Source organism: Schistocerca nitens, chromosome 5 (assembly GCF_023898315.1).
Source record: "Schistocerca nitens isolate TAMUIC-IGC-003100 chromosome 5, iqSchNite1.1, whole genome shotgun sequence".
Classification (NCBI taxonomy): domain Eukaryota; kingdom Metazoa; phylum Arthropoda; class Insecta; order Orthoptera; family Acrididae; genus Schistocerca; species Schistocerca nitens.
In genome coordinates this window covers 288,642,822-288,658,341 of record NC_064618.1, presented here as the reverse complement: position 1 = coordinate 288,658,341, position 15,520 = coordinate 288,642,822, and the positions used below count along the sequence as shown (strand labels likewise).

The following is a 15,520-nucleotide window of genomic DNA, read 5'->3' as shown; positions in this document are numbered from 1 at the left end:
GGTTATTTGCTTCTGTACCAGGTCGCGAGGGTAGTTGCAGGATGCGAAAGCTTCTGGTTGTTGGTGTAATGGTTCAGGGATTCCGGACTGGAGCAGATTCGTTTGCCATGAAGACCCACATCCTTTCATCTTTCCCTCTCCTTCCCTCTTTCCTAATGAAGCAACCGTTCGTTGTGAAAGCTTGAATTTTGTGTGTGTGTTTGTGTTTATTTGTGTGTCTATCAACATACCAACACTTTTGTTTGGTAAGTTACATCATCTTTGTTTTTAGATATATATGACAAATTTATACATGATTGTGTAGGTATCAGCAGCTTTATAGGAGCTGATATGCAGGACCTCACTGGTAAGGACAAAGATGAGTCCAAGCTTATACAGTGCAATTTCTAGTTCTGAGGGTGATAAACAAGTGAAAGGAAGAGAAATGGTGGCTTGTGGCAGACACTCAAAATTTACAACTGAAATGACAAAATCTTGGAATACTGTCAAAATTGAAGACCACATATAGAGTGAATGGGCAATGAACATTTGTCAAAATTGGTCTACTGGCAGGCCTATAAGCCTAGAGAGTTGATGAGAGTGAGCAAACCAAAGAGATACTAGAAAGTTCAAGCTTGGAATTTACATCAGCCTGAAGTGCTTAATGCATGAAGATGATGGTGGGGTGATGTAATGAAATAATGATGTATTATTTGCCAAGGTCACTAGTAATGTTTGAACTTGCAGAAGAGATACATTTCTTTGGGAGCAAGTTGGAAAATAAAAAAAATGTCAGTGTAATATGGAAAGCAATCCCCTCTGATGTCTCTTTGACAGCCCTTGAAATGATGTTGAGAAGTTTTTGGGGGAACTACAGTTTGTGCAGAAAGCTACTGACACTGGATATAATGAATAGTAGCAAATGATGTATTCAGCCACTGGATATAATGAGTAGTAGCAAATAATGTATTCAGCCAACATTCTTCCTCTCTACACAAATCTGGCATATGTGAGTAAGCTATTCCACTCAAGTGGCATGACCCATCCCATCCCACATTTAAATAAGTTCACAAACAACCCTTCATATTCCAACACAACCTGAAAACTGATCATATATGACAATATTAGATGTCTGGTGCTTGATCAAGGGATGAAAAATAGAATCAAGGATGAGCTTAGAAGTTAGAATTAATGAATGAGAATCAAGTTTAGCTGGGTAATTAGATCATGTTGCCTACATTGCAATATTATGAAACTAAAGCAATGTATAACAAAAAATCATTTATAATTTCAGGATTGTACTGCTGCAGGCATGTCATGAAATGAAATATTTCAGTTAATATAATAAATTGCAGTCAAGCAAATATCTACCTTCAGCACTGACAACAGTATTGTACACGGAATACACTGTTGGAAATTTACACTGTAAAGTGGCAGTGAATGGATGCACAATATGTAAAAAAAGAACATTACTAGTGCTATGAGAAAAAAAAATAATGACTGTTACATCCTGAAAGCTACAATGACAGTCACTGATAGCTATATTCACAAATTGGCTTCCAAATGATGCTATCAGTTCAAAACACTTTCACTTGTAACGAACTGTGGCAACATGTGATAGGAGACACTATAAATGCTATAGCATACTAAGTTGGCACACACAGCATGCAAAAAAAAATGTTGTACTTACCAGAAGCTGGAAAGGTTGCTTTGGATTTGGAGAAACTTCCAAATCGTCAGAGCATCTTCTAGGGACACTCTGGCTTTCTGACATATCTTGCGAGAGTGATCTTCGCATTCGTTCAAGAGCTGCTTTCCCAAGTTTTAGTAACTGGCTGTCATCTTCAATAAACTCTATGTCGTCTTTACCTGCTGCAGCTGCTTTTTCCTATGTAAAGGGTAACAGTGGCAAATAATTTACATAACTAAGAAACTGTGGATAAATTTATCACAATTTGTTATAAGACACAGTACACTACGTATTTGTTTTGGGAGTTACTACATCATTTTCAATTCATCACCATCTCCTTTTCTTAACACGAAACATGAATACACCATTTAAAATATACGCTACTTTTGAAGTACCAAACAAAAGATTTGAATATATGTAATAAATGAATCACCGAAAAAAGTAAGTTTGGATGGATACAAGGTAAACTGCCTAATTTCTTCTTTATTTGGTAACTTTCACCCTTGGGAAAGTGAGTGCATGTAGCATGAAGTAACGTTGATAATGATGATAGCAAAGAAAGCCAGTGTTGTCACAAAGACTCCTCCTAAGACGATGAAGAGTCTCATGTCCTTATTTGACAGATGAATCACCATTAGTAGCATCTTGTATTGTCACTTCACTGTGGGAGGGGGGGGGGGGGGGTGTTGCCTGAAAGCCGAACTAGGAAACAGGCACACTATATGTGGATAACCGTGTATCATTGTCAACCATATTCCAGTGATAAAAACTTCCATGACAAAAATTCCAACTGCAGCTGCCTCAGAGTTTGTCCTGTTATAACCTGAAATCATCCATACGCTCATTGTTCATGAGAAAGAATTAAGTCAATATTCAACAAATTTTCCTTTTTCTGAACATTTGTTGAATAAGAAGTACTGAAGAGAATGACTGTCTAAAACTTGGCATGCTGAAAATTTGCTGCCTCATGATTCTTATGCAGAATTATGATGAGAAACATTAACATTGCAAAGTTTTTTTTTATTAAGGGTTGAAAGATTACCATTCACTGAGTGGCAAGCTACACTCACAGCCTGGAAGAATATAAGTACTTTAAAAGTAAATGAGACTAAGCCGCACCTGCAAAATGAGACTCGAAATCAAGGAAAAAAAATTTCCCGAATCTAAGCCGCTCCTTAAATTTGAGACTCGAAATTCAAGGTGAGAGAAAAGTTTTAGACCACCCCTCCAAATCGAAACAAAGTTGGTCTATTGTAACATGAAACACAATTGAGGTTGAATGGATGAAGATACAGCTACAGTAGTTTGGTTCGAGTTGTAAGCTGAACAGTTAAGCTGTACCAAGTAGCCATTGCTAGGTAACAGGCGCTCCATCCGTATTTATACTGGTACCCTTCCTTTTTCGCATGCTTCGCCTGGCTTGAATCGATTGCTTATTTTGCTTTGATCTGATAAGTGCCGTTCTCTTTGTTATAGGTGTTTACGTCACTCTAAGCTGAAAATGCATTATTTTACTGTGTCATGCATTGTTTGTCGCATTCTGATAACGAGTGTTTACGACCTGTCGCCGCTCGCGGCATGGCTTGCTTTTGTGCACGCTACCGCCGCTTACAATAAAAAAAAGAGAGGAATTGTCTCATAAGCGAAACAATGGCAAGATACTGCTATTTGTTGTTACTTACACTGCTGATTTCTTTGATAATGATCAACAAGAACCAAATAATAGGCTGCGTATGATAGAAGATGTTCTGAACGAGAGTTTAGCGAAAATTTTTCTCCGTTTGAAAATCTTTGCAGAAGCCTCTTTAGTAATTACATTCTGCACAGAAATTAGATTCATCTTAGATTTAAAAATCTAGTCAGTTGCCATGCTTCATTTCTGATTGTGTCACTATTCAGCATAAGAATAATACGAATATAAACATGACATGATACATATATTCTTCCGTATTTGCTGTTGTCCGACTCTAGTTTCATAGTTTATTAGGCAGACAGGATTTAAATGAGATAGCGGCAAACACAAAAGAATACATTCTTCCAGCTTTTCTTTTAATTTATCTATTGTCACGGAGGTTTTGGCCCCAGTATTTTTCTTTGTACCTGCTAAGCATGCCTGTGTAGCACTACATATATTCGACGGCAGAAATTAGTTGTGGCGGCACCTACCAACATTTTTCATAACTTCTGCTTACTTTGCACTCTATTCTAAGCTGCAGGTGGTTTTTTGGATCACAAAAACCAGAAAAAAAGTGCGGCTTAGATTCGAGTAAATGCGGTAGTTAGAGGAAGCCTGCCCCCCCCCCCCTCCCCCCACACACAGACACTGTCAGCACTGCAGTTCATCAGGTAGACTGGGATAGGGGTTATGTTAGGTGGAGTGGTTAGTTTAACAATGTTGGCCTTATCAAAAACCTACTCTCTCACTTCCAGTCCTACAGTGGAAACATTTCCTTCATTATCAATCCTGCCAACCTAATACCAATGTTGAACCTTGTCTCTACCAGTTCATACCACCCACTGGTCACCTTCCAGGATTTCTTTACCTCCGGCTTGGCGTCTCCATCCTTCCCCAGGTTACTTCCCAGAAACAAAACTCACATGTGAAGAAAGGACATATATTCACAGACTCAACACAGACCCTGATTTACCCATACTCCCTGCACACAAAGGCTCTATCACTGTCATGCTGAATCACAGTGACTATCTAACAGAAGGCTTCTGGCAAGTTTGATTCCCCACCTACAAGCTCTGCCACAGTGATCTCATCCTAGACGTCCAATGCAACCTCCAATTCCTACTGAAATCCCTAAGCCCATCCTCTAATCTCCCCCAAATCCACCTCCCTCCACACCCCAACGAATCCCTGTAAACCCACCTTCTAAATGCTTCTCAAAATCCACAAACTCGGCAATCCTGGACATTACATTGTAGCTGGTTATTGTGCTGAACGAATTTCCATTCTTCAACTAACAATGCCAGTCGATTCCCTGAAACCTAACCTCTCACATAAAAGATTCCTTCACTGACTTTTGACCATCCCCACCCCATTATAACCTGGATCCCTTCTCGTCACTGTCAATGCCATCTCCCTATACACCATTCTCCTTTCTGCCCAAGGCACTGCCACTATCAAACAGTATCTCTCTGCCAACATCTGTCTGACTCTGAACCCATCACCTCATTTCCTCATACTCTTTACCAACTATATCCTCACACAAAACTATTCCTTTGATGAGAAGGTACACAAACAAATCAGCGGCAGAGCCTTGGGCAACTGCAAGTCGCCCTCCTATGCCACCCAGTTTATGGGCTTCGTAAAGGAAATCTTCCTAACCTCCCTAAACCCCAAATCCCTCATCTGGTTCAGGTTCATCGATGATGTCCTCATGATATAGACTCAGGGCCAAGACACCCTATCATCATTCCTCCACAACCCCCAATACCTTCTCTCCCATTTGTTTCACCTGGTCCTCCTCAACCCAACATGCCGCCTTCCTGGATGTCGACTTTGACATCTCTGATGGCACCAACCACATTTCTGTCCACATTAAACCTGCTAACCACCAACAGTACCTTCATTTTGACAGCTGCCATCTACTCCACACCAAAAAATCACTCCCACACAGCCAGATCACCCATGGAAGTGTACCTGCAGTGATGAGAATTCCCTTGCCCACTTTGCTGAAGGTTTCACTAAGGCCTTCACAGACCGGTCCTAGCCCCCAAACCCAATCTGCAAACAGAGTTCCCCTGCCATATCCTCACACGCCACTAATCCTGACACCAGCCTCAAGAATCAGATGTAAAGGAGCCTTATTGTTACCCAGTATCACTCTAGACTGGAGCAACTGAACCTTATGCTTTGCCTGAGCTTTGATTTTCTACCATCATACCCAAAAAGAGGGAAATCCTACCCAAGATTCTTCCTGTCCCACCTGAAAGGAGCCTCACCATTACCCAATATCAATCTGATATGGAGAAACTGAACCACATCCTCTGCCAGAGCTTTGATTCTCTCCCATCATATCCAGATGTGAGGGAAAATCCTATCCAAGGTTCTTCCCACACCTCCTAAAGTAGCATTTTGCCACCCACCCAGCCAACACAACATCCTGGTCCATCCCTATGTAACTCCCACTCCCAACTCCTTGCACCAAGGACCGTCTCCCTGTGGAAGACCAAGGTGCAACACCTGCTAGAGTCACCAAACCAACACATCTTACTTGTCCTGTCACAAGCTTATCCCGTCCTATCAGAGGCAGGACTCCCTCTGAAAGCAGCTATGTCATGTACCAGCTGGGCTGCGATCACCACACAGTATTGTATGTGGATATAACTCAGCTGTCCACCAGAATGGACAGCCACTGCCATACTGTGACCAAGAACAAAGCTGACTATCCTCTGTGCTGCCAAGCACAACATACTAAAGTTCAATGGCTTTCATGAGCTACCCCGTGCGTCACATGCCTAGCCTGTGCACTTGCCGCCACCCCCTCTTCCCCCCAAAAAATTCCTATCCTGCACACCACATGCCTCCTCCTGAATTATCCCAAACCCCTCCTTCTACTTCCCACCTCCCTCTCCCTCTATGAACCCCATCTGACAAGCCCCATCCCAGTCCACTTCCGAACAGCAAACCTGCACTGCACATCCAGCCAGCACAATGTAGGTGCACAGGTGTGTGTGTGTGGGGGGGGGGGGGGGCAGCTTCAGCTCATCAAAAGATTTTTTCCAAAAGCTGTCAAGGTTTTTTATTCTCTTTTGTGTCTGTCTCTTGATGACATAATGCTTCTGCTACTTGTTTTGTTTCATGGTTTTACATACAGTCTACATTGGAGTGTACAAATACTAATATCTGAAAAATTATTGAAACACACTTATTTCATACAGTTTAATTGAGTACAGTTTTAGTCGATACCACAACATACATTGAGGTGACAAAAGTCATGGAATAGTGATATGCACATATATGCACGGTAGTACCGCATACTCAAGGTGCAAAAGGGCAGTGCATCGGCGGAGCTGTTCATTTGTCTCAGATAACTCATGTGAAAATGTTTCCAACAAGTTCATGGCCACACAATGGGAACCAACAGACTTTGAATGCAGAATAGCAGTTAGAGATAAATGTATGGGAGATTCCATTACAAAAGTTGTTAGGCAGTTCAATTTTCCAAGTTCCACAGTGTCAAGACATAGTAGCCGACAGCCTTCACTTAACAACCAAGAGCAGCAGCACTTGCATAGAGTTGTCAGTGCTAACAGACCAGCAACACAGTGTGAAATAACTGAAGAAATCAATTTAGGAAGTACAATGACGTATTCGTTGGAACAGTGCAGCAAAATTTGGCACTAATGGACTACGGCAGCAGCCAACTGACGCAAGTGTCTTTGCTAACAGCACATCGCCTGCAGTGCCTTTCCTGAGCTCGTGACCATACTGGTTGTATCCTAGATGACTGGAAAATGGTGGTCTGGTCAGATGAGTCCCAATTTCTGTTGGTAAGAGGTGATGGCAGGGTTCGACTTTGGTGCAGACACCATGAAGCCACGGACTCAAGTTGCCAACAAGGCACTGTGGAAAGTGGTGGTGGCTCCCTAATGGTGTGGGCTGTGTTTACATGGGATGGATTGGCTCCTCTGTGTGTTTGGCTACTTGGAGACCATTTGTAGCCATTCATGGAATTCATGTTCGCAAACAGTGATTGAATGTTTATGGATGACAATATGCCTTGTCACCAGGCCACTATTATTTGCAATTGGTTCAATGAATATTCTGGACAATTCGAGCGAATGATCTGCCCACCCAGATTGCCCAACATCAATCCTATCGAACATTTGTGGGCCATTATAAAGAGGTGAGTTCATGCACAAAATCCTGCACTGGCAACATTTTCAGAATTATGGGCGGCTATAGAGGCAGCATGGCTCAGTATTTGTGTTGGAGGCTTTCAACAACTTGTTGAGTTCATGCCATGTCAAGTTGCTGCATTATACCAGACAGAAGCAGGTCCAACACGAAATTAGGACGTATCACATGACTTTTGTCACCTCAGCGTAATTAATACAAGTTTCCTTGCCCCTCTTAGTAATTTCTCTTTATTTTAATACATTAATGAATCCTGTACTATGTCTTTGAGGAGAACTTAAACAGTATTTATTACATTTTTAGAACAATAATGAAATATTTAAATTAAAATTCAAATTACTGCACATTAGATAAAACTGAATGTTTCTATAATCAGGAAAGTTATCACTTTAAAAAGTATAACTCAAGGGTCTAGCAAAATGCTATTAGCAGGATCAAAATTTTATGACCACTTGGTAATAAAAGATTTTAAATATTAAGCTTACCTATAAAATAAAAATTCTGTAGCAAAAGTACCTACACCATAGGAATCAGTAATGCATAAAACACTGTTTAAATGACTATAGTTGGGAAAAGAGCTTCTGCAGTAGATTTTATAATCAGTAGTAGCAGGTAACTGTAGTCTAAAAGTGAACTAAAAATAGCATTTATTTACTCTTACGGGTGATATTAGAGTAAGTTGAGCTGCCCAACTCTGCTACATCCTAGATGACTTCCATCGAAGAATGATTTAGTGACTATAGAGACAGAGGTAAATAATTGAATGAAAAACAATTTTATTATTCTTTGATACTACAAGCATGGGGAAGGATTACATAATCATATCAAAAATTTTGGCATTTAATTTTTTGCATTTCTCCAGAATTCTGCAACCTAATCATTAATCATGTTTTGTGTAGAGCCTACAAATAATGTGGTAGCACAGTGCCTCAGACACTGTAAGTAGTATCATCATAGATAGGACACATCAAATGGAGCAGTGTTTTGTTCATAAATTTTATTTTATGTACAACATGTTTGCTGCACTATTTACTTCTTTACCCGTAGTGATACAAGTTACATGATGAGCTCATTTCGGTGTTTTGCCATTATTAAGTGTACTTGTTAAGATGGTTTAATCAGTGCTTGATTTGTAAAAAAAAGGGGGGGGGGGGATTCCGGCACTGTGACCATCTGGGAGGGGTATGGGAATGTATGTATGTGTGTGTGTGTGTGGGGGGGGGGGGGTTCTGAAATTTAGCTTTCTTAAAACATTATTTTAATGCTTTTCTGTGCTTTTTAAAAGTGTGAATACAACATTTTTATTGGTAAGAAATAATGTTCTATTGTACCACATCTCAAAAGCTGAAGTTCTGATTTTTTCATTAGAGGTGCCGGTACAGAGTACCAGGGCGTACCGTCACAAATCAAGCACTAGGTATAGAATCGTTCCTTAGTCTATGTTAGTCTACGTCTACATATAACACCTTGTGCTCACATCTTAGCTGGTATGACATGGTCCACATGCCATCTTGGAACGTAAATGTCAGTTGTCTTTTTGTTATGATACGATCACATTATTTATATCTTTACTTTTATTTTAGTGATCTTGTACAGCTATTTTTAACAGCTCTGGCTCCAGCGATGCTACATGTTTATAACGGAATTTCTATTCCATGGAAAGTCAATGATTAAGTTTAATAATAAGTGTAATATTGTTTTGTATTTACCATGATAATTTACCCTTTTTCTTTTATAATGTCAATAAAATTCTCAAGGTATTTTTTTAATGTTTAAAATCTCTTTGTCTGCAAATGATGTCTTCTAGGTACTTTTTTGTATGAGTGTAAATTTCCATTTTCTCCAAAATGTTCACTGCATGTCCTGTAGGTAACTTATGTAGAATTTTTAGGGCCTTTTTAATATTTTCTGCTTTACGTTCTTGGCTTTTTAAATGCTAGTAAATTGTGGATTGGTTGCTTTCACAGACTTGTGTTTGTTCTTTAAATGTGATTCTGAAATTCCTGCCGGTTTGTCCGATATAAAATTTACTGCAATCGGCAAGAAAGCTTGTTGATGCCTGGGTTTGAAAAAGTTTTTATTTATCGTATTTTGGGCTTCAAGTTGTTATTTGTATGGAATGCTTATTTTATTTTTGCTTTTTTAGACAAGTTGTCCATTTTTTCTGGTGTGTGGCCTACATATGGTGGTGTAACATAGATAGGTTTATTTGTGATTTTTTTTCCTTCTCTTTTTAATGTTACTTCTTAATGTATGTCATCTGCTTTTGGTTTTGCATGTTGCTCATATAACTGTAGCACTATTTTGGAACTGAAGTCATTTAGTTGTGCTATGTATTGTAGCACTTTTATTTCATTTTGTATCGCCTTATTATCGAGAAGTAAATATAAAATTCTATTAACCATTGATTTGAAATATGCATATTTATGTGAATTTGGGCGACAAGAATTTTTATTTATGATACTGCAAGTCGTACTAGCTTTATTTCAAATTGTTGGTCGCTGTTGTTACTTATTTTTAGGTCTAACAAGTTTATTGACTAATTTTATTCTATTTCCATTGTAAATTTTATGTTATGGTGCAGGGTGTTTTTTGCTAATTGTAACTAAAATAAAATATGTCATTCTTTGACCTCATGCAAGCTGGAAAGGAAAATGTTCATAAATTTGTCAATAATCTCTGAATCCATGCCATGCCAAGGCAGAGCAATGTTGACATCTGCAGTGACCACAGGGCAAGATTAATTATGATAGCTTCATATGCTTTTGGTCAAGTACACTGATGCAAAAACTATCCTTTCCTGTTCTGTGCCACGTACTGAAGACTAACATATCACCCAAACCAACACATTCCTTGTCTTCTTCCTCATTTAATTATTGAAAGTGTTGATGATACACTACCACAGGGTTGCTAGGCTTACGTGTTAATACTTCATTGTGTTAACACTTTGTTGTGCACTAGGTGGTCAGCATCTAACATTTATTTCTTCATGTCAGTAAGGTTTATGGTTTGCCCGACGATACTCACATGGATGACTGCAATGATTGACCACTGGATGATGGTGTTGTCACATCCCTACCAAGAGTACATTCCTATAAATTTTGTAATGGCTGTAAGATATCTCTTATCTTTGACACAGAAAATGTAAAAGCTTTTCTTTACATAATGCAGTGTCACATTGCTCCCCTTACTGTTTTCAGCAGCTTAGCTTTCAAAAACTGAGTTCCTTTTTTGTTAAAAACAAAGAATGAGAAAATTACATTTCCAATAGTTACGACAGATAGGTCATAATAGACAAAAACTGAAGCAGAGTGGAACACACGCAAGGTGGAGATTAATTTCTTTCCTGTAAAAACAGTTAACAATATTGTTTTCAATACAGTTTGGTTTGTTCAATATTCAATAGACTGGAACATATATTCAGGGATTAACACAACATATGAAAGGTCAAGTAAGACTGAAGAAAACAATAGATACTTGAGAAGAATGTGCAAATATTAGAGCTTCTTGCCAAAAAAGTTTCATTTGATTTTGTGATGCCTGTATTTTGAAATAGAATGATCTTCAAATATCTCACTTATAATATTCATACTAGTATCACTGATCTTGAGAACTTGCCATACACAAACAATGGTTTTGTGTAGAGATCAGCTGGGATGGAACAGTATACATAAGATAAACACCATAAATAATAAGGGACAAGAAAATTTCATGAAAACAATAATGAAAAAAAGAATGCAAAATTAATGGTATAGATTATGGTTTTTAGTGAAATATGAAATCCACGATTTTTACAAAATATTGTGAAATTTGCCATTTTCTAGTAAAAAAAAAAAAAAAAAAAAAAAGAGGATGATATTTTACCACAATTTGTAACTGATAGTTATTGAACATTCAAATCATGCGTAATCTTAAAAAGACGATTCACCTCCCACATATTGTGACTTCAAAACTAGCATTTACAAAAAACTGAATTTAGTAAAAATAGCAGCGAATTTGTGAAAATATAACACCAAATTTGGCAAAAAAATCAAATTTACAAAAAAGTAATACCGAATTTGGCCCTAAACTAAAATGGTTTTTTCCTGTTGCTACAAATATGGAATGAAATTTTATGTTCTGACTCAACCAAATGGTCTTTTACATAGAATTCACAGTCACACATCACAGAGGAAAAGATCCAAACATTAGCTGTCACAGCCATGCAGCTAAGAAGTGCACAAATTGCTTGAAGGGATGGAAGGGGAAAGACAATACACTATTTACATATTTAGTTATTTATTTATTTATTTTCAATTCTGTTATCCTTGCATAGAAGCTTCTGCCATAGCAAACTCAATGCACAGCAGCCCTGTGAGCTTACGAGAAGGGCAATCTAGCATAATTAGCAGCCCAAAATCTGCAGAGGAAAAAAAACCATGCGGCTATGGAAAGGACAGTGCATCTTTTGGTAAGTGCAGAAACAAGCAGGACATCCTTGGAATTTCTAGAGAATACAGAGGTGATTCAGTTTTAAAGTCAAATTGAAAATAACAGTAGCAAAGTAAACAAATTGCAATTGATTGCTGAATGTAATAAAGTTATGAAAGGTGTTGACAGACAAGTGCAGACGCAAGCCTATTATCCTTAAACTCATGAAACGGTTCGTTGTTATAAGAAACTTGGAATACATTTATTCCACCTTTCTGTCCATCTTCACTGCCTGCCTGCCCCTACCCCCCTCCCCCAAATAAGCCGCACAGGTTATGTGTGAGGGATGTGCGAGTAGATCTGCTGCACGAATTTTATAGAGCTTCACAAAGGTGGTTACATCTTGGCAGGTAAAGCTTCACACGTCAGAGAATGTTACCGAAAAGGAAAAATGCCAGCTTGCTTAACATTACACAGCAAAACTACAGTATAGCTTAATTAAACAGGGTAATGAACAAGAATGGAAGGAAAATTTTCTAATACAATCAATTTGGATGCAAACAGATTAATTAATTACAAACCTTCTGCTCCATTAAGAATGTTTCACGCTCAAATCTTTCCTTTCGCCATTCAGCTTCATCTTCTTCATTGCCTTCGAACTCTACAGCATCCTCTGCATCAGAGTCTTTTTTTGATTGCTCATTTTCATCTGCTACATCTGTAGGAAATGGTGGAATCAATAAGGAGACTGACAGCCAAACCATGAACATAATTAAAGATATATCTTCACAATATGTACAGAATTAAGTAATTAGTAATATACTGGTGCATACACCACTTCAGTGCTTCAAAAAGTATATTAACAACTAGTTCCACAAAATTCAAATATTGTAAATCATTTATTAACTCAACAAGATATCTGAAATATGAGGAAGCTTGTCAGAAAGTTGACAACTTTGTTAATCAACACTGCATTCCATACGATTTTGAAAAGCACATTATTCAAATGTGCATACATCTAAACCAGTTATTACAGAATTAGAATGCAACTTATAACTATGATTTCCATAACATAACCGTAAAACACAAAGATTAGTAAATGGAAAGTGTACATGTATACACAGGTGGAAATACTGGTTGTCTAAATTTTCTCAATGTGTTCCTCAAAAAGAACATCGCCTTCCCTTCAGGGATTCCTACGTGAGTTCCCGAAGCATCTCTGTAACACTTATAAGTTGTTCGAATCTACCGGTAACAAATCTAGCAGCCTGCCTCTGAATTGCTTCAATGTCATCCTTTAATCTGACTTGGTACAGCTCTCGAACACTTGAGCAGTACTCAAGAACAGGTCGCACAAGAGTCCTATACGTGGTCTTCTGAACCTCATATTCCTAAAATTTCCCTGATCAAACTGACACCGACCATTCACTGTTCATACCACAGTTTTCACATACTCTTCCATTTCATATCACTTTGCAATGTTATGCCCAAATATTTTTAAGCAACATGACCATGTCAAGCAGGACATTACTAATGCTGTATACGAACATTATAGGTTTGTTTTTCCAACTCATTCATATTAACTCACATTTTTCTACATTTAGAGCTAGCTGCCATTCATCACACCAAATAGAAATTTTGTCTAAGTCATCTTGCAGCTTCCTGCAGTCACTCAAATTCGACACCTTACTGTACGTCAAAGCATCATCAGCAAACAACCACAGACAGCCGCCCACCCTGTCCATAAAATCATTTACCTATATAGAGAACAACAGCGGTCCTATCACACTTCTCTGTGGCACTTCTGATGATTTTCTCTGATGAACACTCACCATTGAGTACAACATACTGGGTTCTATTAAGAAGTCTTTGAGCCACTCACATATCTGTGAACTTATTCCATATGCTCATACCTTCATTAACAGCTTGCAATGGGGCACCGTGTCAAATGCTTTCCGAAAATCTAGACATATGGGATCAAATTGGACTATTTGTAGTACAGGGTACCCCCTTCCACACACACTATGGTCGCTTCCAGAGTATCAACGAAGATGTAGAAATAATGTCAGTGTAAGAAAACTTCTTTGTTAATAGCCCTTGGCATCTTTTGGGACATCATCATTTGCATGAAGACCTACAGCTCCAGTAAATCGCTCGCTGTACAGCGAGGCATTTAGGGTGGTTGCAACATTATATGTCTATTTCAAATACCTCTGCACTTCAGCTTGAATTCTGTAACAGGCATGTGTATTTCTACATAACAATGCTTCTCTTCTTGGAGTGCAGAAGGATTAATTTATTGGTTCCATGTACAACTGTAACAGCCTAGATTTCTTTCAGTAAACTCATTCTTATAGCCAAAATTTACACTTCTTATAACTGAGTAATCAAACACAGCTGATCATCTCCTATCTTCCTGTATGTTTCATTCTTATTCAAAAACTCTCTCTCATTAATAGAAATACAATGTAAGTAATGAGTTGCTTCCTCATCCCAGGTTTACTACTACCTTTTAACTACCAGTTACCTATACTAAGTGCTTGCACTTTCTTCTGGATCAAAGAAAATGAAAAATATTTGACCATTAAATACGAGGGTAATCCCAAAAGTAAGGTCTCCCACTTTTTTATAAGTACAGAACTCTGTTTGTGGGGCAGTTGGTCACACTGTTATGAAGAGTGCTTCACGCGCTGTGTGTAAACATGCGCACACCGCACTGAGACACTGTCTCGGCTTGGCAGCTGTTGAGAATGGAGCTCCTGTTGGATGTTACCGCCAAGTGCAAATTGAGCGCAGTTATTCAGTTTCTGAGCGCAAAGGGCACTGTGCCGATTGAAATCCATCGCCAGTTGACGGAAGTGTATGATGAGTCGTGCATGGATGTCAAAAATGTTCGTAAGTGGTGTAGAGAGTTTGCAGCTGGTTGGACCGAAATTCACGACGAACAAAGGAGCAGGAGACCGTCAGTTTCTGAGGAGACAGTGTTGAAGGTTGAGCAAAGCATGCATGAAGATCGGCGGATCACCCTGGATGATCTCTGGACGTTGGTTCCTGAGGTTTCCTGAAGCACTGCTCACAGAATTTTAACAGAAACATTGAACTACCGGAAGGTGTGCACAAGATGGGTGCCACGCATGCTGACTGAGGACCACATGCAGCAACACGTTGATGCTTCCCGCGCATTTCTTCACCAACTTTCTGGACTCAATTGTCACGTGACAAAACCTGGGCATACCATTTTACACCTGAGACCAAGCAACAATCACGTCAGTGGCGGCATCCTTCTTCACCAAAGCCGCGGAAATCCAAACAAGCACAGTCTGCCGGTAAAGTCATGACAACCGTTTCTTGGGATCAGGAAGGGGTATTGTTGGTCGGCTTTATGCCCACTGGGATCACAATTAATGCTGACAGGTACTGTGAGACTCTGAAAAAAATCAAACGGGCAATTCAGAACCGGAGAGGAGGAATGTTGAGCAAGGGCGTACACATTCTCCATGACAACACTCCACACATTGCTCGGCAAACCGTTGCTCTCCTGCAACAGTTTCAGGGGACCATAATCACCTACC

General features: G+C 39.0%; 1 protein-coding gene across 3 annotated transcripts in view; it reads right to left on the bottom strand.

The window, feature by feature from the left end:
- The window catches only part of LOC126260049 (claspin-like), a 172,779-nt gene that overhangs the window by 9,043 nt on the left and 148,216 nt on the right, over positions 1-15,520 (bottom strand). For all 3 annotated transcript variants that reach the window (XM_049957237.1, XM_049957236.1, XM_049957238.1), the window contains exons 15-16: positions 12,530-12,666; positions 1,670-1,867 (exon numbers count right to left, since the gene is read on the bottom strand). In XM_049957237.1, the coding sequence (XP_049813194.1) occupies positions 1,670-1,867; positions 12,530-12,666 (335 nt within the window). The remainder of the gene's footprint in view (positions 1-1,669; positions 1,868-12,529; positions 12,667-15,520) is intronic.